The sequence below is a fragment of the Chanodichthys erythropterus genome, chromosome 20 (assembly GCF_024489055.1).
Source record: "Chanodichthys erythropterus isolate Z2021 chromosome 20, ASM2448905v1, whole genome shotgun sequence".
NCBI lineage: Eukaryota > Metazoa > Chordata > Actinopteri > Cypriniformes > Xenocyprididae > Chanodichthys > Chanodichthys erythropterus.
Genome location: NC_090240.1, coordinates 38412328 through 38434176, shown reverse-complemented (window position 1 = coordinate 38434176; position 21849 = coordinate 38412328). Strand labels below are relative to the sequence as shown.

Sequence of the window (21849 nt, the reverse complement as noted above, 5' to 3'; positions counted from 1 at the left end):
TTATTTTTGATTTATAGATTCGAATGTCTTGCATGTCAGTTCAGTTTGAAGTGTGTCACCGCTAACCAATCACAGGGTAGCAAAGCATGTTAGGGCGGAGCTCCTTACAGAGGGCGGAGCTTACGTACGGTCACTGATCAGACAGGCAGCAGCAGGACAGAAGGTATGTCACACATTACATGTTCAGAAGAGCATTATTTCACTCTTCATGTGATTGATTGGCGGTCATTGTTGATTGATCATGTCATAACGCTTGAGTTCGTGCGAGTTCAGCTGTCGTGACGTTTTCACGTGTTGGTTTGTGTTTCTGGAGGTCCGATATCTTCTCACGTCGCGTCACTTTCTCTGTGTTTGTGTTTAATATTGTGAGATTTATGTGCGTGATGATCTGGTAATGTTGAATATTGTTCATTTTAACGGCTCTTATCAAACACACACAATTCTGTCTCTAGTAGATGTGTGTGTCCTTGGCTCTGTGTGTGTGTGTTTGCTATAGAAATCAATATGTGCAGCAGGTGAGTAAATAAAGCTTCAAAGCGAGACCAGGACCCTCTGAAGAAGCTTCTGGTGGGTTTAGTCAGTGTTGGTGGTTTGACACCGGTAACCGCACTGGTTTGTGGTTAGAGATCGGTGTATTTGTGTCTGTTCTGGTCACATGATCTCCATCTGAAGGGCTGCTGTAGATCAAACTCCGACTGATCCAGAGATTCCCAACTGAGATTTTAAGTTAATATTTCAGAAGTCTGAGAATCTGTGTGGAGCTTTAAGGAGTGTCACTAACAAACACTTTTTTCTGCAAATAAGCAAACTTTTTTTGGAAGTTATTCCATAAAATTTAGTTTTTTTCTGTGTTCAACTGTTCAGATCTGTGCTAGATAACCTTTATCATCTTTGAGCGGCTCAAAAGTGTCGAAAATTGTCTCTACCGAAACTTCACCACATGAACACAATCATTTATTTGGGGAAAATAAACTAAATTTTAGTACTGTTATCCAAATCATTAGTGTTTTAGTGTGTGAGTTAAATTGTGTCATGTGACGTGTCACTACCAACACATTACTGTCACTACTGAAACCGTGCATCATGAGATGTTTTGTCAGAAATAAAGTATATTGAATGATCAGCTCAGATGTTATTATAGTGTTTGATTCAATGTTTATTCAAACTAATGAATCCTTCACTTTGAAATCAGTTTGATAAACTTTATGACTTTTACAAAGAAAGATCGGATTCAAAATACAACAAATCTCATAAATTACACTTGAAATATTGATAAAATTGTAATTGATTTACCTGTGAAAACTTTAATAAAATAGCAAAAAGTATATTTACGAGGTAGATGTGAACAAAATCTTAACAGGTCAATGTGACCCTTCTGATTAAATTATTTATTATTGTGTAATTATTATAATTTAGGCAATTAATTTACAATCACTCTTAGCAGTTTAACTGAAGAAGAAGCAATGAGCTCCTGGAAATAATCAATTACATATTCACAATAATTAGGATATATAGTAGTATAAACAAGGATGTGTGTGTGTGTGTGTGTGTGTTTGGTCATTTCCCGTGTCTGTTGCTCGTCTCTGGTGTTGGCAGGCGTGTCTCTGGTTTATCTGTCGCTGGACAGTAGAGATAGACAGAGAGGAAGACGAGCGAGACTAATGTCATCATCACCGCTGGGATTGATGGGAAATGAGCTCAAACGTGGCCGGCGTTGCATCAGATCTGTTGACTTCATTGACCCAGTAAAAAACATGCCAGGAATTTCCAACATGACTCGGATAATCAGCTGAATGTGTTTGATTTGTGACGCAGGCGTGAGATCTAGAAAATAAGTATGAAATAATTAAGTTTTGCCGCAATGAGAATGAACTGATACGGCTGGTGTGTGACTTTCAGGTGTTGTAGGATGATGGATTCGGTCACAGGATTGATCGCTGCGGTAAGAGCTTTATTCATTCATTCTTCTGTTCTTCCTCGTGTTCGTGTTTCTGGCAGATTCTGTTATTTTGCTCTTTATAAATCACAATCAGAAATGTTTTGCCATTGGTTCAAACTTTAGTATCATTGAGAAACTATTATAATTATATTAATATTATTAAATAGTGTTTATTTTTACTTTTTCCATTTTAATTTTGGCATTTTCTTGTCAATTTTTTTTAATATAACTATATATAAGCCAAATCTTGATATGCTGTTGGTCGTCTGTGACACTAAAATCTTTATTTCCATCAGTTTTTGCTGAAGATCTTGTATTGACAGTGTAAGAGGTGAGCACTCTGTAAAGTGTCCTCCAGCACAACCCAATTTAAGCTCTGATTCGTCATGCTCCTTCACAAGCCTGATGAATCTTCACATCGTCATCCTGGAATATGGCCATGATGTGTCTTCCTACATGGTTGTTTAGGAAATGAAAAGCTACACACTCCATCTTTTAGGGTTCAAAGTACCGTTGCCAAACATAAAACATGCTAGACACATAATAATCACTGCAATAATGATCCAGTCTCTTAAAGGATTAGTTCACTTCTGAATTAAAATAATTCACTCTCCTCCATGTCATCCAAGATGTTCATGTCTAAATGTCAAAATAAATGAAGGTTTTTGAGGAAAACATTCCACATTTGAAGGTCCAATGCAGCTTCAAAGAGGAATAAGAGTCTAATCCAGAGAAACCATCGGACATTTACTGGACGTTTATTACCGTTTATTGTTCATTTTTTGTGTTAAATGTTCTGTGTGAGCAGGCAGCAGGGGGCGGAGCTCAAGCTGATGAGGGCGTGGAGGAAGGGGGCGGAGTCAGGCGGCGAGTCCCTCACGTTGAAATGAAGCTGGTCTCGCTGGAGGAGGGGTCAGAGGCCACGCTGAACAGTGACATCACGGCCATGATGCTGCAGCAGCAGATGGACCGCAGGAAAGCAGCCGTGTACCTCACGCTGACCGGCCTGCTGATATTCAGCACAGGTCTTCACACACACACACACACACACACACACACTGGTACTCCTATCAGTACAGTATCCTCAGAGTCCGCTCTCCTCTGCAGCGTTCCTGCTGGGATACGTGGCGTTCCGTGGGATGTGCCATCTGTGCGGGGACGAGGGGGACCTGATTCCTCTGAACGACGCGGCGGAAGCGGCCCACTCGCCCGAGGGAGGGGTGCTGTACATGGCCGAACTCAGAGCCATGCTGAAGAAGTACCTGAGGGAGGAGCGGATCGAGAGCACACTCAGGTCAACACACCTTACAGTCCATGATTTCAAACTGAAACACCTACTAGAAATTTATTAAATTATTAAAATTCTAATAAATAATTATGAAATAGGAGCTGTCACAATGAAACATTAAAATTACATCATACTAATGGCAAAATAAAATAAATAAATGATTTTAAAATAAAACACTAAAAATGAATTCAGTCGTAAAAATGTCGAATTAAAATTGTAAAAAATTCAAAACAGGAAATATCACAGTGAAGCACTAAAATTAAATCATGCAAATTAAAAATTAAAATAAATTATTTTAAAATAAAACATTTACTAATAATGAATTCAGTCATAAAAATGTCAAATAAAAATAAATTAATGTAAAAACAAGTAAATCCTAAAATAAAATAAAATAAACATTTACTAAAAGTAAATGATAGAAATGGGAACTTAATATAAATAAATTATTTAAAAAGAAAACTATCAAAAATATACACTTAATAAAATTAAATCATAAAAATAGAAAATTAAAATAAGTAAATAATTTTAAAATAAAACAAAAATTATAATCTTACTAAAAAAATGTCAAATAAAATAAATGTCAAAACAAATCAAAATAAAACATTGCTAAAATTGAATTAAATTATAAAATATCCAATTAAGACAAATAAATGGTTTAAAAATAAAACACTGAAAATACAACATTACAATTAAATCATAAAATGTAAAATTAAAATAAATAAAGGATTTAAAAATAAAACGATAAAATAAAACACTTTCTAAATTAATCAAAACATAATGTCAAATTAAAATGAAGTGAAAAACGAATTAAAAATAAAACTAATAAAATTAATGAAATTATAAAATGTACAATTAAAATAAATAAATGATTTTAAAATAAAACACTTAGTAATAATTAATTCAGTCGTAAAAATGTCAAACTAAAATATGGATTTTAAAATAGGAAATATCACAATGAAACACTAAAATTAAATCATGCAAATGAAAAATTTAAATAAATAATTTTAAAATAAAACATTTAGTAATAATGAATTCAGTCATAAAATGGCAAATTAAAATAAATAAATAATTTTAAAATAAAACACTAAAAATAATATGCTTACTAATAAAGAATTCAGTCATAAAAATGTCAAATAAATTAATGTTAAAAACATGTAAATCATAAAATCATAAAAAATAAACATTTACTAAAAGTAAATGATAAAAATGGGAACTTAATATAAATAAATTATTTTAAAATAAAACTATCAAAAATAAACACTTACTAAAATTAAATCATAAAAATAGAAAATTAAAATAAATAATTTTAAAATAAAACAAAAATTATAAGCTTACTAAAAATGTCAAATAAATAAATGTCAAAACAAATCAAAATAAAACATTGCTAAAAAGTGTAATTTGTAAAATATCCAATTAAGACAAATAAATGGTTTTAAAATAAAACACTGAAAATACAACATTTCAATTAAATCATGAAATGTAAAATTAAAGTAAAGGATTTAAAAATAAAACGATAAAATAAAACACGTTAATTAATCAAAACAATGTCAAATTAAAATGAAGTGAAAAACAAATTAAAAATAAAACTAATAAAATTAATAAAAATGTGCAATTAAAACAAATAAATATTTTAAAATAAAACTAAAAATTATCAAAATTTTAAAATAAAACTCTAAAAATCAATTATTAAATGGCTATCAAAAATGTTCAAAAATGAGTTTGGCTACATGTCATGTGACCACTAACCAGCATCAGACACCCGTGAACACGTGAATGTGAAGTTGACCTCTGACCCGTGATGGTGTTTTGTGGGGGTTTGGTTCAGGCGCGTGAGCCGGGTGTCTCATCCTCCGGGATCTTCAGAAGGGAACGCCGTGGCCAGAGAAATCCTGCAGAACCTGCAGAACCTCCGCATGGATCACACCTGGACCGACTCGCACTACGCCACGCTGCAGTTTCCCTCCAGGTCAGCGCAACATTCTCAACCTATCAACTACATTACCCACAATGCTGTTCAGAAAGTCCCACCAATCAGAGAGTATCTGCCAGCAAATCACACCAAAGGAGCTCTTTAGCTCCGCCCACTCTCTCTCTGACGCACTGTTCTGCTCTTGTAGGACGCAGCGGAACACTCTCTGGTTGGTCGATTCTGAGGGGGCGGAGCTTGAAGAGATCATGTTAGACAGCGAGGGATACTGCGCCTACAGCGCCACGGGAACAGCCACGGTAACCACGACGACCGCAGCCGTTCATAAACCCGCGCAGCCGAGCGTGTGTTCCTCCATGTGTGTTGTTGTTGCAGGGAGGCGTGGTGTACGTGAACTACGGCCGCCGCGAGGACTTCAAGCAGCTGCGCGCGATGGGCGTGTCCCTCAACGGCTCCATCGCCGTGGCGCGGGTGGGCGGGGCCGTGAGCTTCGCAGAGAAGGTGTGGCACGCGCAGGAGGCGGGGCATGTGGGCGTCCTCATCTACCCCGACCCCGCCGACGTACCCCAGGATCCACGGCGACTCGGTCTCCATAGCAACGCCGTCATCTCAGAACACGTATGTAAAAACGTCATTTTTAAAATGATTCAAAGTCATTCTAGTTATTATACTTCATTTGGCCTGATTTTTCAGATGACTTTTCTTAATATTGTTTTTTACTAATTTTATAAAAATATTTTGAAGTTAAATTTTTCTATCACTTTTTGATGTGTTTAAAATTCATATTTCACTTTACGTGGTAATTATGTACAGTTTGTGTTTTTTTTAATCATTGTTTATACTGCTGTCTATTTTAAGTAATAAAATTAAAAATAATTCTAGTTCATTAAATAATTGATTAAATTTCTCAGTTTTGACTTTCTCTTTTCTTAATATTTTTACCCCTTTACTAAATTTGTAAATATATTTTAAAGTTACATTTTACTAGCACAAATCATAATTCATTTCATGTGGTTTTTGTTTGCAGTTTTTTATTTTAATTTTTTATACCAATATCAATTTTAATTCTAGTTTTAAATTATAGATTTAAACTTTTTTTTATTACTTTTTTTCCTAATTTTTACGTGTTGAAATTTGCCAGAATTTCTCTGTCATTGTCTCTGATTATTTCTTATTAAAAACTGTATTTACTCCTCATTAATAAATTTATAAAAGAAGTGTAATCTGCACTTTTTCATATGAATATTAAAAAATATATATTTCACTTTATGTGGTGTTTATGTGCAGTTTGCATTTTTTAATCATTGGTTATACAGCTGTCTATTTTAAGTAAACAAACATTTTAAATAATTATAGTTAAATATTAATTAAATTAAATAATTAAATGATAAATTTGTCAGAATTACTCAGTTTTGCCCTTGACTTTGATTCCTTTCTTACTATTTTTACCCCTTTACTAAATTCATAGAAACATTTTAAAGTTATATTTTACTAGCACTTTTTCAGAAGAATGTTTAAACTTCATATTTCATGTCATGTGATTTTTTGTTTGTCTTTTTTGTTTTATTTAATTTTTTATACTGATATCTATTTTAATGGAAAAGAAATGAAAAAAAAAAGATTTAAATTTAGTTACTTTTTCCTGATTTTTAAGCTGAAATTTGCCAGAATTTCTCTGTAATTGTCCCTAATTATGTATTATTAAAAACTGTATTTACTCCTCATAAATACATTTATAAAAGAAGTTTAATCTGCACTTTTTCATATGAATATTTAAAAATTATACTTCACGTCATGCTGTATTTATATGTGCAGTTTTTTATATTTTTTTATACTACTGTCTATTAAAATATTCATTCTAGTTTTAAAGTAGAGATTAAAAGAGCTTCAAACTTTTTTATTTGCCACTTTTTCCCTAATGGTGAAATGTTAAATTTGCATAAATGTTAATAATAAACACAATAAATGTTAAATAAATACATTTCAAAATGTTAAAATCATATAAATTAAACTTTGCAATTTTTTCATAAGAAAAATAATCATGTTTTCGCTTCATGTGGAGTTTATGTGTGCAGTTTGTCACATCAGACGTTTCCCGGACCATTTAGAGTTAGTGATGTCATCTGCTCTGTTTCCTGTCAGGTGCATCTGGGCTCCGGCGACCCGTTCACACCTGGATTTCCCTCTTTTAACCACACCCAGTTCCCATCCACCCAATCCTCCGGCCTGCCAATCATTCCTGCTCAGCCAATCAGTGCCAACGTTGCTTCCAAGCTGCTGAGGTCAGTCCCGCCCCTTTCCTCACTCATGTTTATTCGCAGTATGTGACAGTGAGATGTATTTGTGTGTGTGTGTGTGTGTGTGTGTGTCAGTCAGTTGTCCGGCCCCGACTGCCCGCGGGGTTGGCAGGGCCGGTTGCCGTACGTTCAGTGTGTTTTGGGGCCGAGCTTCACGGGGCCGTCTGAGCGCAGGGTGAAGATGGCCGTCTATAACACCATGAAGCCGGTGCTGCTCAACAACATCTTTGCCTCCATAGAGGGCAAAATCGAACCCGGTACGTCATGTTGAGTGTTTGTGAGCCGCGGATCAGCAGATGAGTGTGTTACAATGTCATCCCTGCCTCTCTCTGTCAGATCACTATATAATTGTCGGGGCCCAGAGGGATTCTTGGGGCCCCGGAGCCGTGAAGTCTGGAGTCGGAACGGCCCTCCTGATGGAGCTAGCAAGAACCTTCAGCAACATGGTGGAAAACGGTAAACACACTTTATAATTGACAGATTAAAGGACTCGGATCACGAGGAGTCAGTTTTTACTTGATCTTTTGATACAGAGTTCAGGCAAATTTCTATAATTGAATCAAAATTGTGGCTGATATTGATATTTATCAAAAAAAATAAATCAGTCATATTGATGATAAACTTTTGAGTCATTTCCATTATTGGTGTGTCTCTAAAATGTCAGAAATTTGACCCTCGCATCTGACCCTCACACACACACACACACACACACACACACACACACACACACACACACACACACACACACACACTGACCTGTCTGATGGTCTTCAGGCTTTTACCCCAGACGCAGTTTGCTTTTCGTCAGCTGGGATGGAGGAGACTTTGGGAATGTTGGTGCCACCGAGTGGCTGGAGGTCAGAACTGCACACAAACATTTACACCGAATACAACAAACACATGGATGGATGGATGGATGGATGGATGGATAGATAGATAGATAGATAGATAGATAGATAGATAGATAGATAGATAGATAGATAGATAGATAGATAGATAGACGGATAGATAGATAGACGGATAGATAGATAGATAGATAGATAGATAGATAGATAGATAGATAGATAGATAGATAGATAGATAGATAGACGGACAAATGGATAGATGGATAGATAGATAGATAGATAGATAGATAGATAGATAGATAGATAGATAGATAGATAGATAGATAGATAGATAGACGGATAGATAGATAGATAGATAGATAGATAGATAGATAGATAGATAGATAGATAGATAGATAGATAGATGGATAGACGGATAGATAGATAAATAGATAGATATATAGATAGATAGATAGATAGATAGATAGATAGATAGATGGATAGACGGATAGATAGATAAATAGATAGATAGATAGATAGATAGATAGATAGATAGATAGATAGATAGATGGATAGACGGATAGATAGATGGATGGATAGATAGATAGATAGATAGATAGATAGATAGATAGATAGATAGACGGACAAATGGATAGATGGATAGATAGACGGATAGATAGATAGATAGATAGATAGATAGATAGATAGATAGATAGATAGATAGATAGATAGATAGATAGATAGATGGATAGACGGATAGATAGATAGATAGATAGATAGATAGATAGATAGATAGATAGATAGATAGATAGATAGACGGATAGATGGATAGATAGACGGATAGATGGATAGATGGATGGATAGATAGATAGATAGATAGATAGATAGACGGATAGATGGATAGATAGACGGATAGATGGATAGATGGATGGATAGATAGATAGATAGATAGATAGACGGATAGATGGATAGATAGACGGATAGATGGATAGATAGACGGATAGATGGATAGATGGATGGATAGATAGATAGATAGATAGATAGACGGATAGATGGATAGATAGACGGATAGATGGATAGATGGATGGATAGATAGATAGATAGATAGATAGATAGATAGATAGATAGATAGATAGATAGATAGATAGATAGACGGATAGACGGATAGATGGATAGATGGATAGATAGATAGATAGAGGCTCATGTTGACTCTTGTGAATGTGTGTTTGACTCTGTATTTTCAGGGTTATCTGACGATGCTGCACCTGAAAGCTGTGGCATATTTCAGTCTGGATCAGGCCATCCTGGGTAAAACACACACACACACACACACACTCACACTCACTCACACACACACACACACACACACACACTCACACACACACACACTCACACACTCACACACACACACTCACGTGGGAGAGTGTTTCTACAGCAGAATAATCTAAACCCGTGTGTAGGTGATGATAACCTCTCCGTCTACTCCAGTCCTCTGCTCACGGATCTCGTCGAAGGAGCCATCAAACAAGTTTGTGTGTCTTACGCTTTCTTCTCACAGTGTTTATGGCATACCTGAAAACAGTCGTGAACAGTGTTTTGAGAAGACTTTGTGTTGCAGGTTGAGCATCCCAAACACACGGGCCAGTCGATTCTGTCTCTGGTGCAGCGTCAGGGCAGCTGGAGGAACATGTGAGGAAACCGTTGGTCTTCTTAATGAGTCTGTTCTCCAGATGTTCGCTCTGATTCTGTGTGTGTTTGTGCTGCAGAGTGAAGCCGTTGTATCTGAACAGCGGCGCCTACAGTTTCACCACGTTCGGAGGAGTTCCTGCCATGCAGCTGCATTTCAACGAAGTAAAATGAAGAACTCCACTGCGTATTTTTATGATTCACATGAAACAAATGACTAAAACACAGAAATCAAATCAAACTACTGTTCGAAAGTTCGATATTTTTACCCTAACAACTGCATAGCAACACCCTAGCAGCCATCCGAGTACCCTAGCAACCACCCAGAATACCTTAGCAACCACATATTAAACTATTTGTCTGAAAGACTGTATATAAATGCAGCTTTGGTGAGCAGAAGAGACTTCATTAAAATCTTGCATGTGAGCAGTATTTCTCGTAACCTGCATGTTTTATGAACAGCAGTGATGTGTGTGTTCAGGACGCTCGCTCGTACCCGTTCGTCAACACTCAGCTGGACAGCGTGGACCGGCTGCAGGAGCTGCTGCAGGGGCGTCTGGGGTCGGTGGGTCGTGCCGTCACTGAGCTGGTGGGTCTGATGGTGCTGAAACTCTCCCATGAGCACATTCTGCCGCTGGACGTCACCTGCTACAGCAGCACGGCACTGCAGCTCAGCTCCACTCTCAACCTGCACGCCGCGCAGCTACAGGTACACACCTGACAACCGCCACAATAGAAAGCATCGTAAGCGGCCAATACTCATCTATAGATGAAAACACAAAACACCATAAGAGTAACACAACACTAAAATAATGCTATATATATATATATATTATAATGCTATAATAACATTCACTAAATTACAAAATATAACCCAAAACACACTAATGTACATTACTGATAACTACAGAAGCTTCTTTCCGCCACAGTACAAAAATAAAAAAGGTTATTGTCTTTTTATCTCGCAATTCTGACTTTCTTTTTTATTCCGAGTTTATATTTCTTATTTCTGAAGAAAGCCTACAAACTCGCAATTCTGACTTTCTTTTTTAACTTTTATTTCTTTTTTTAAAGAAAAATAGTCTATAAACATGCGAATCTGACTTTCTTTTCAATTCCAAGTTTATATTTCTTAATTCTGAGACAAAAAAGTCTACAAACTCGCAATTCTGACTTTATCGCAATTCAGAGACCAAAAGTTATAAACTCAGAATTGCAAGTTCATAGACTTTTTTTGTCTCAGAATTATGAGATATAAACTCAGAATTTTAAAAATAAAGTCAGAATTGCAAGATAAAAGTTGCAATTACGTTTTTAATTAAGTGACGGAAACGAGCTTTCATAGATAAAATTGAGAAGAAACAAAATTATTTGTTAAAAAAATATAATCATGTCTGATGTGTCCCACAGGGACTTCTCAGAATGTCCTTTTACAATTTTTTACCATAAATTACATGGTAATTCATAGTTTTTACTTGCAAAAAAAAGAAACATAAATTTGAAAGTATTTTACAGTAAAATTACATAGTTTTCATCCTGTATGGTTAGGTAACTTACTTTTCACCAATTAACATTGGTAACACTGTAGCATTTTTACAGTATTTTTCTGCAAAAATGACAAAAATGTTTACAGTGAGCACATATCATAGACTTGTATTGTTCCTATATGACGTACATAACCCAAATGCTTCAGGAAACATTGACAAGTTTCAGCAAATTTGTTCCTGTAAATCTACATTTACACCAAGGAAACTCCAGTTTTTCAGCTGATTTGCCCATCTCTGTCTTCCTCTCTGTCAGTCGCGCGGTTTGTCTCCGCAGTGGGTTTTCAGCGCACGAGGCGATTACAGCAGAGCGGCGAAAAACCTGCAAGAGGCCATCAAGAACAGCGACATTCAGGACGAAAGACTGGCCAGACTCTACAACACACGCATTATGAGGGTGAACACAGCTACCGGAATAATTCACTATAAAATTCAATGAAAAAGAATAATATACTCACCTTCATGTCATTCCAAACTCAAAGGCACTTTATAGCATGTCCAGAGTCCATCTTGATTTGAACACACCTGAAGTCGTAATTCTGACTTTCCAACTCGTAAATATGACTTCCCACAATAACTTGAATGCATCATTAAATGTTTCTGTCAATGATTTTGGTTCTCTAAAACCATTTTGTCCAAAACCAATTTTTTTTTTTTTTTTTTCTGATTCTACTGAATATTTTTAACTCTTGTGCGGTCTTCGTTTGGGAAGTACACTCAGGGTCTTTGGGGTCTCCAGGCAACAAAATGTAATTTTGTAACAGAATAATTGTTTTTGCTTTTAAACAAATGTAATTTTACTCTGTTTATCAATGTATTTACTCGACATTGAACATTAAAAAATATTTTGTTGAGTAAGTTTTTATACAAAAAAAGATTTTTATGTAAAATTCACTTCATAAAAGACCCACATTTCTAACTTTCATTCATGGATAATCTGACATGGTTTAGTGTGAGATTTTTGACCATCTTTTGGAAAATGCACTTTTAAAAGTAAAAAAAAATTCATTTTTAACAGTAGATGCTGCAGTGCTCCACTATTTGCTATTTGACTGACTGAAAGATGTCTTTTCACAAGTTTTTTCTGTTGGATTCATATCTAAATATTATGAAATCACAATTATGACAATAAAAGTATTTTTCAAAGTATTTATCAAAGTTTAGTATTTTTATAATAAAAATAAATCATTTTTTTCAATAGTTACATTATAATGAGACCCCACTTAGAAAATGGACAAAATTCATCCTCAAAATCAACATTTTTGAAAAACTTTTTTTAGTACAAAAAAATGCTAAACTTTGACAAAAAGTAATTTTTATTGTCATAATTGTGATAGTAAAATAGCACATAGCAAATAGTGGAGCTCTGTAGCCATTTACTGGTAAAAGTGATAATTGTTTTACGTTACTTTTAATTGTTTTACTTTTAAAACTGCATTTTCCAAAAGATGGACACAAATCTCACACTAAACCATGTCAAATTATCCATGTGATCCCCATGAATGAAAGTTAGAAATGTGGGTCTTTTATAAAGTGAATTTTACACAAAAAGTGAATTTTACACAAAAAAACCTACTCAACAAAATATTTATTTATTTATATACATTTAAAAAAATATGATAAATCCTCCAAAGCCTGCACAAATATGAAGTAAAAACATTAATAAACAAAGTAAAATTATATTTGTTTTTTAAAAAACAATTATTTTGTAACAAAATTACATTTTGCTGCCTGGAGTCTCAGATTCTGAGTGTGATTTTTTATTTTTTTTTCTACACTAACATAAAAACAAGATATCGCTCCAATTATTTACTTTATTTGTAGATCTAGAAAGTGTTAACAACTGTACAAAGTTTCATGTCATTTGGAAGAGAACATTTTTTTAATTTTAGCAAACATTGTTTGGGGTCTAAAAAGACCCTATAAGGGTTAATTGCCGCAATTTCGGTGCACAACTATATGGTCCATTTCTGGAGCTGGACAGCCTCAGATTACTGTACATTTCACAAAATATCTTTTGTTTATCCACTGAAGAAAGAACGTCCTACAGGTTTGAATCAACGTGAGGGTGAGTAAATGATAACAGAACAATCAAAACAAACACTGGCTGTTTATTGTTCACAGGTGGAATATTACTTCCTGTCGCAGTATGTTTCGGTGGTCGAGACGCCGTTCCGTCACGTGTTTCACGGTCGTGGAGATCACACTCTGAGCGCGCTGGCCAATCATCTGTCGCTCCTGAACTCCGACCCGCAGCAGTTTGACGAGGCCCGTTTCCGCCGGCAGCTGGCGCTCTTCACCTGGACGCTGCAGGGCGCCGCCAACGCGCTCAGCGGAGACGTCTGGAACATCGACAACCCTCTCTAGAGCTCCACATTCAACTTCAGCATTTATTTATCCAGCCAACCCGGAAAAGTGGGATATTCTAAAACGCTTAACGTGAAAAACGCTTCATATTTTTCGTCATAAACACAAGTGGACATCATTAATCCAAGTGGCAAGACAATCATTTTACGTTAAAGGATTAGTTCACTTTCAGATTAAAATTTCCTGAAAAAAATTTACTCACCTCCATGTCATCCAAGATGTCTTTCTTTCTTCAGTCGAAAAGAAATGAAGGTTTTTGAGAAAAACATTCCAGGATTTTTCTCCTTATAGTGGACTTCAATGGATGTAAGTTTCAGTGCAGCTTCAAAGGGCGTTAAACAATCCCAGACGAGGAAGAAGAGTCTTAACTAGAGAAACCATCATTTTCTAAAAAAAAAAAAAATTATATACATTTTAACCACAAATGCTCATCTTGAACTAGCTCTCTTCTTCTTCTCTATTTGAATTCCGGCAGTGTAGAAGCTGCTTAGTGTATTACTGCCCCCCTCAGGTCAAAGTTTGAACTAAATTGTCATATACAATATGCTAGTGCAAGTATATAACAATTAGTTCAAACTTTGACCTGTGGAGGGCAGTAATACACTTAGCAGTAATGGTTTCTCTACATAAGACTCTTATTTCTCGTCTGGGATTGTGTAGAACGTTTTGAAAATGAAACTGTAATTTTGACCTTCAACCGTTTGGGCTCCATTGAAGTCCACTATATGGAGAATAATCCTGGAATGTTTGCATCAAAAAACTTAATTTCTTTTCAACTGCAGAAAGAAAGGACATGGACATCTTGGATGACATGGAGGTGAGTAAATTATCAGGAAATTTTAATTTGAAAGTGAACTAATCCTTCAAGCGTTTTCTTCCCCAGTCGTCCATTAAACTGTTACTCGTTTTTCACGTTAAGCGTCTCTAAAATATCGCTTCTGGTTCTGAGTGTATTTTCATATCTGCTCAACACAACTGTGATTTACTTTTTCGTCTCTTCCGGTGATCTCTAAGCGACCACTGAATATCTCCTCGTAAATTAATTTGTTAATTAACAGTTATGATTGAGAAGAGATTATTTTTTTTATTACTGAGTGATAATGAGATTCTTATGAATGTGAGCAGTAATTATCGAGAGCAGTGACTCTCATAATTATGACAGTCATACTGTCGTCCAATCAAAAAGCAGCATCTGCTTTCAATCAACTCTATGATGTCACATGACCCCTCAGGCTGTGACATCATAAAGGTGCCTTCACGACATGTCGTAATTACCGTAATAATGCGATTCCAACTTGTAAAATGCAGTAAACTAGGAATTTTCTGAGAGCTTCGACTTATACAGTTGCCAAGTCTGCAGTTTCCCGCGGAATTAGGCTAACATTGTTGCCGGGGGTTGTTTTCATGTTCGCGCGTTGAAGCGACCCCAAGTAACATGATATTTAGCCCCTGGAATATGAATTTTACCAGGGGAAACCAGAACAGGCGGATTTTACCCTAAAAACACGATTGTACTAGTTTTGGGCTAGTTGAGTAGCAATTGGGAGGGTTTTGTTGTGAAAATGTGGCAACTCTGACATGCAGATTAATTTAGTTGTTTACATAGAGCGTCACATGTTGTCATCTCGAAATTACAGTAATTACGACATGGCATGAACAGCATTTTACCTGTAGATCAGGTGCATCTCATGTTAAACTGGAGTGATGTGTTGAGCATATGTCACCTATTGGTACAGTATTGATAAGACATTAGATTCTGAAGGGATTTAGACAGTGCTGTATAGTGCATTTCAATAAAAATGTTTTTCCTCTCTTAAATACCAGTTTTATTCATTTTTTCAAACACATCAGACGTCATCTTAAAATATGTGCCACTATGGTAACTAACAGGCAGTTTGAGGGTTTTTACCGAAGCATACAGACCAAACTGCAACTTTGAAATATGTTATAGTTTAATTATAAATTCTTAAAGCAGTCTCGACGTATTTTATAATGAATACAAAACCAGAGCAGTCACGCATGCGCAAACACAGCGCGCGCAAAGAGTTTGAGGTAAATCCATGGGTAAATCCAGTTTGCTTCATGACAAATTAGATTATTGACTTTTATTTAGTCAAAAGCATGTCTAATTTAATTATACATTAGTGACATTTTGAATAAGACAATGAATTGTGAAAATGAGTTTTATAATGTAAATAAACGTCATCATAGCCGTTAATATATTCCTCAGTCAGGGTAACTGTTTTTTTTTTTTTGAGGGGAGGCGGTTCAAATACTATTTTTATAAATTTTTTAAACATAGCTAACTTCCTCGAAGGAATACACTCTGAATATGGATAAATAACAACCACTTTGCTGGTTACTAATGGACCAAACTGCAACTCTGAAAAAGTTCAGCTGTAAAATAAATTGGTAAAGTAATCTTAGCGTATTTAAAAACGAACTCAAAACCAGGACAGTAATGTGAAACGTTTTATTTTATCAATAGTAATAATAATAATAATAATAAAAGTTTGAACTAGCACACAAGACGCATGCGCAAACACTTTCGCGCCAGTGCGATGAGCGCGCGAAGAGAGGAGAGTTTCTGAGGTAAGAGCTATGGGTAAGAGACATCGTTGCTTCATGCCATGGCGAATTAAATTTGTGATATTTTGATTTAAAAAACATTTAATTATGAATTAGCCGCTAAAATAGTAGTGTAGTGCCATGTTTAACATCTGTCATGAATGAAAACGAGTGTTTGAGGGACAAGCTCACTTCCGTTAATTGATTTTAACAACACTTGTTCAGCTAAGATTTTATTATACAAAATCTCAATAAAACATTTGGGAAAGTTGTGAGTTTTGAAAATTGTATGTGATATTAGACCATTATACAGTGTGTGCCATTGTAAAGATCGTAAATATGCCCCTCAAATTAATATGGCATATTCCCTGAAGGTCTATTAAAACGGTATATACGTTAGGCCTACTAAAAAACAACAAAAAACAGAATGACAAAGTGAAAATTAATACTAAATTACAATTTCAATTTATTCATGGTAATAATGACCTTTAAAATAGCATGTAAAGTGTTAGTTTATTTACACTTTTAGTTATTTCCATGTTAATGATCTGATTCATCCGTTTCCTTCAGATTCATGAGGTGAGTATAAAGTATTTCATACAGTCTATATTTACATGCAAGTTAAATATGAAATTGCAGTAATTTTCTTCTTTGACTCCAGGATCAGCGATCATGATCTTCTTCACAGTGACTGTGTTCATGATGTCTTCCTGTGAGAGCTCCGCCCATCATGATGTCATATCCTGTGGGAGAGAGGGATTCGATTTTGAGGTCGCAGCACTAAGTCAGTGTTATTGTAATATTTCAGTTATTTTCAGCTGAATCGACACACGACAGTCGTTCAGATGAAAATAAGCCAGAATATTCCTGTATGAAATTATCACATGAATGACTGACGTCTGAAATCTTCCCTGTCGCTGGTTCTTCATCTCCATTGGTCCCGTCTTCACTCTCACCACCGTCACTTTCATCACTATCTCCTTCCTCACTGCCATCCTCTTCCTCGTTTTTTCCTTTCTTTTGTACTTCATCTTCGCTCACTCCATCTCCCTCTTCCTCCTCTTTATTTTTCTCATTTTCTGTGTTTCCCTCCTCTTCTCCCTCTTCCTCATCTTTCACTCCTTCTTCCCCCTCTCCGTTTTCTCCTTCCTCTTCATCCTCATCTCCTCCATCCTCTTCTTCATCCTCATCTCCTCCATCCTCTTCCTCATCTCCATCTCCTTCCTCTTCCTCATCTCCTTCCTCTTCCTCATCTCCTCCATCTTCTTCATCCTCTGCTTTCTTCTTTTCATTGCTGTTTCCCTCGGAATCGCTCTGAAAACCATCAGAAACTCAGATTTGTGCGATAATTTGATTCAAATCTACACTAAAAAAATTATACATTTATGATTTGAATTAATAATATTTGAATTGCATATATACATTTCCATCCATTTAGATTACACAGTTGTGTGTGTGTGTGTTTCGTACCCCGTCATCTTCTGAGCTCTCTGATCGCACTACTCTCCGTCGCTGCATCTAATTAGATGTATCATGGGAAAAATAGTTTATTAAGCAACATTTTCTGATTTTCCCCTCAAATTCTAATAATATAACAGTAGAATATGTATGTGTCGTATATATACAACATCAAGCAATGGACTATATGCACGGTTACTTCCTGGTTGTGGTTAAGTCAGCTCGAGTGTTTCCGGTGAACTGTCAGCTGTTCATTCTGTAGTCGCTGTACATCGACACAAAACTATCAATGGTTGACTTTATAATGTTGTATTCATATTTTAATGCAGTTATCACATTTACCTAATTTGCCAGTAAACCAGTTTTATTGATTGCAATAAAGACGAAGTTATTGGGATCGTTTATAAACGCTGTCTGTAATTAAACACACAAACATTATTCTCCAGCACTTCAAATGTTATTTTAATGTGATGACCACAAACATTACTTGTTCATCCTTCTGAGATTGTCCCTATTGTAAAACCGAACGTTTAAAAATGTAGGAAATTCAACATTAGATAGAAAATACTTATTTAAAAAAGACAATAATTAGCACTTTAACCAGCAGGTGGCGGCAAAGTAGCATTTATTTGTGCATATATCAGCCATTTCCTCTAATCGTTTTTCACTTCGCTTTTGACTAAATATTAAACATTATAAAATAACTAGGTTTAAAAATACATTTTGTCAATGTGAAGTATGAAATACTCAGAAAATCTCCTGAAAAACAATAACTTTTCTTGTGAATGAACGACAGAAAGCGAGCGCCGCTCTCTCTTTATAATCACAGCAGCTGTCAGTCAATGATTTCAGCACACTTGTGAAAACACACATTTATTCAATTCATCTAACTAAAGTGCTTTTTTTGCACATAAAAGTGTGGAAACTGATGGTCGAATTGAATTTAGTCGAGGAGGAACACTGAGGAACGTCTTTATTTATTTATTTTTTATGCCGTCTTACGTTTGAATAACTACATTAATGCTATTCCTGAATATTTAAGTGACTATATTCTGATTATAAACTAAGTATGACACTGCTGATGCTCAACACACCAGCACATGACTCTCACCGGAAGTTCTCCAGCTGGATTATATTAATGCGGAAGTTCTAAAGAACGCTGCGTGCAAATAGTCCATTGGGCTGAATCTCACACAGAAATATCTGTCAAGATATTTGTTTCATCACTTTTAATGACATTGTTTTCAAGATGATTCACCCTCAATTCTCTTTACTGTGAGTGGAAAAAGTTAATATTTATGTTCAGAAACTATGTACTATTTTTAGTGTAGAGTACAATACATTTTACCATAATTTATAGTTTTTTTTGCATAACAACAATGAAAAGTATTTTTCACATTACAATATTGAGAATTTTTGTTTGTGAACTGAAGATGAAATATTTCTGATATTAGACTTTAAACAGCACATTTAATTTAGAAAAACTAAAATGTCACTTACAGGCAGAGCATGTCCGAAGACCAGAAGACACAAAACCAGCAAAGCGATCTTCATTCTTAAAGTCACTGTACGAACAATGAACACAATTAACACAATTTCTTCAGTTGCAGTTAAAACAGAGTAAATCAGGTGATTCAGTCTTACCTGTGATTGAACACGTGAATGTAGTGAAACAGAAGATTGTGAGCTGAAGTTTCTCTATGGATCTCCTCAAACACACTGACAGCATTTAAACAAACTTCCCAACATGCTGAACCAATCAGAAGTGCGCGGGGGCCGTCAGGCGAGACGCTGCGTGATTTAATGAATATAACTGAGCCGCTATAAAGATCTATTTGTGTAGCGCTGAGCGTCACCGCTGGCTTTGAAATGGGACACATGAGTGTGTGTTTTTGTACCTACTTAACCATATTTTGGGGACAAATTTGCACCCAGAAGTGATCTAAACCTCTCAAAACCTTCTTTTGGAGATGCCTTTGTTTGTAAAAACCGCATAAAGATACTATTTTTTAAAAATTATCAAAGTTTTCTATGATTGTAAGGGTTATAATGTTTATTAAATATATAAACGTACAAAAAAACGATATAAAATAAAGTAAATAAGGTTTTTTTTTTTTTAATTGAGAAGGTTTTCTTGTAGGGTTATAGTATTTATAAATATATATAAATGTAAAAGAATCTTTGTAGATAATTTTTTTTTTATTGTAGAAACCTGACAGGATGTTAGGGTTATAATATTTTTTAATAAACAACAGGAAAAACTGTATAAAAAAGTAAATATTTCTCTTTTTTTCAGTGTAAAAGTTTGGAAAGTTTTCTGTTAGGGTTAGTGCTATAGGATTTATAAAAATAAATGTATATAAAAACAACAGTAACATGATATGAATTAAATTAAATTCAGCTTTTTTATTTAAAAATGCAGAATGTTTACTGTGAAATTATAAAATATATAAATGTATATAAAACCAACAGAAACTAGAATAATGAAGTAAATAGTTTTTTAATTCTAAAAATTCAGAAAAAATTCTGTTAGGGATTTCTCACCATTTAGATAGTTGAATAAGTGTGTGTGTGTGTGTGTGTGTGTGTGTGTGTGTGGTGTATGTGTGTGTGTGTGTGTGTGTGTGTGTGGTGTGTGTGTGGTGTGTGTGTGTGTGTGTGGTGTGTGTGTGGTGTGTGTGTGTGTGTGTGTGTGTGTGTGTGTGTGTGTGTGTGTGTGTGTGTGTGTGTGTGTGTGTGTGTGTGTGTGTGTGTGTGTGTGTGTGTGTGTGTGTGTGTGTGTGTGTGTGTGTGTGTGTGTGTGTGTGTGCAGCCACAGACGGAGATGAACGCTCATGACCTTTATTGTGTAAATTTAGCTTGTTTCATGGCACAGATATGAATTTTAATTATAACAAAGTTTAATATAGTCATTTTAATTTCCCCTGTGTGTTTTGAATCAGACTTTAGTGGGCAGATTTATTTGAAAGTGAGATCTTCAGGAAGTGTGGGCAACGAGACGTGTTCCTCTGATTTCACGAAGAGCAGATATTTCTAGATCACGCTCACATTTCCAGACACGCGCCTCGTGGACGCTGTACTGATGATGTTGACGTAATGCGGCGGGAGAACGCGCCAAAACACGCCACAGGAAACCGTAAAAATGTGCTGTGAACTTCCTTTATTAGAGGGAAACCTTCATTTGATTCTCAAACACTTATTTGGATAATGAACAGTTGTGTTGTGTAAGGACACGTTTGTGTTTAAAACTCAAAATAAAAAAGATGTGAAAATTAAGTCTGTTTTATACCATTAATGAAGTTGTTTTCAAGATTCTCTTTAGTGCGAGTATAAAAACTGAATATTCATGAAAATGTTCCTGTTGATTTTCACTGTAAAATACAACAAATTCTACCATAATTTATATTTATTATTGTGGACTACTCGACAACCTTTTTGCATAAGAGTTATCGTAATATTACAATATTGAGACTTAATGTGCTTAACTGTATTACAAAAATTGTCATGTGATTTTTGCATGGGTAAAAAAACCACAAAAATCATATTTTCAAAGGGTCTCATTCATGAAACATTGGTAAATATACGAGTAAATATGCGAGTGATTTGCGCGTAAAGAGACCTTCCCGAAAACTGTCCTCCTGATTCACAAATACTTCGTAAACGTCAGAAGTGATAGTGAAATGTGTGTGTTAATGAATTCCCATCAGTCGTAAATGGGACACGCGTGCACACGCTCATTCTCAATTACCATAAATCCCGCCCATTAAATCCGACTGACAACTATATATGGGCATCATATTATGACACCAAACGAAGGATTTTGGACATTTTATAGGAAACAATTTCCATAACAAATAAGGGGCCATTAGTTTGCCCAGCCCTATTGAAATCACTTAATTATTTGATTAAAGTGCTCCGTTTGCAGATGCTATTACTGGCTCTCACAATAAA

The 21849-nt window shown here is 35.3% G+C and overlaps 1 protein-coding gene across 3 annotated transcripts; it reads left to right on the top strand.

Annotated features, from left to right (window-relative positions):
• The first annotated feature begins 27 nt into the window (after nucleotides 1–27).
• tfr2 (transferrin receptor 2) lies at nucleotides 28–14439 on the top strand. Of its 3 annotated transcripts, XM_067370588.1 has the most exons (18): nucleotides 28–163; nucleotides 1900–1942; nucleotides 2748–2964; nucleotides 3047–3233; nucleotides 5053–5193; nucleotides 5345–5453; nucleotides 5530–5772; nucleotides 7297–7436; nucleotides 7527–7708; nucleotides 7788–7907; nucleotides 8226–8308; nucleotides 9520–9583; nucleotides 9736–9803; nucleotides 9894–9964; nucleotides 10042–10126; nucleotides 10443–10670; nucleotides 11762–11902; nucleotides 13630–14439. In XM_067370588.1, exons 2-18 carry the CDS (start codon nucleotides 1910–1912, stop codon nucleotides 13870–13872), a joined length of 2355 nt encoding a protein of 784 aa, XP_067226689.1. In that variant the 5' UTR covers nucleotides 28–163; nucleotides 1900–1909; the 3' UTR covers nucleotides 13873–14439. The 3 variants fall into 3 exon arrangements, with proteins under 3 accessions (XP_067226689.1, XP_067226688.1, XP_067226687.1); XM_067370587.1 differs by lacking the exon at nucleotides 28–163 and having other exon boundaries at nucleotides 174–1942; XM_067370586.1 differs by lacking the exons at nucleotides 28–163; nucleotides 1900–1942 and adding an exon at nucleotides 1977–2398.
• The last annotated feature ends 7410 nt before the right edge of the window (nucleotides 14440–21849 follow it).

Bases quoted from the DNA above. Each gene is read 5' to 3' on its own strand.
- tfr2 (XM_067370586.1), top strand. From the start codon at position 2,345: ATGAATCTTCACATCGTCATCCTGGAATATGGCCATGATGTGTCTTCC. The intron at 10,127-10,442 runs GTAAAATGAAGA...GTGTGTGTTCAG, and splicing joins TGCAGCTGCATTTCAACGAA to GACGCTCGCTCGTACCCGTT. The intron at 11,903-13,629 runs GTGAACACAGCT...TATTGTTCACAG, and splicing joins ACAACACACGCATTATGAGG to GTGGAATATTACTTCCTGTC.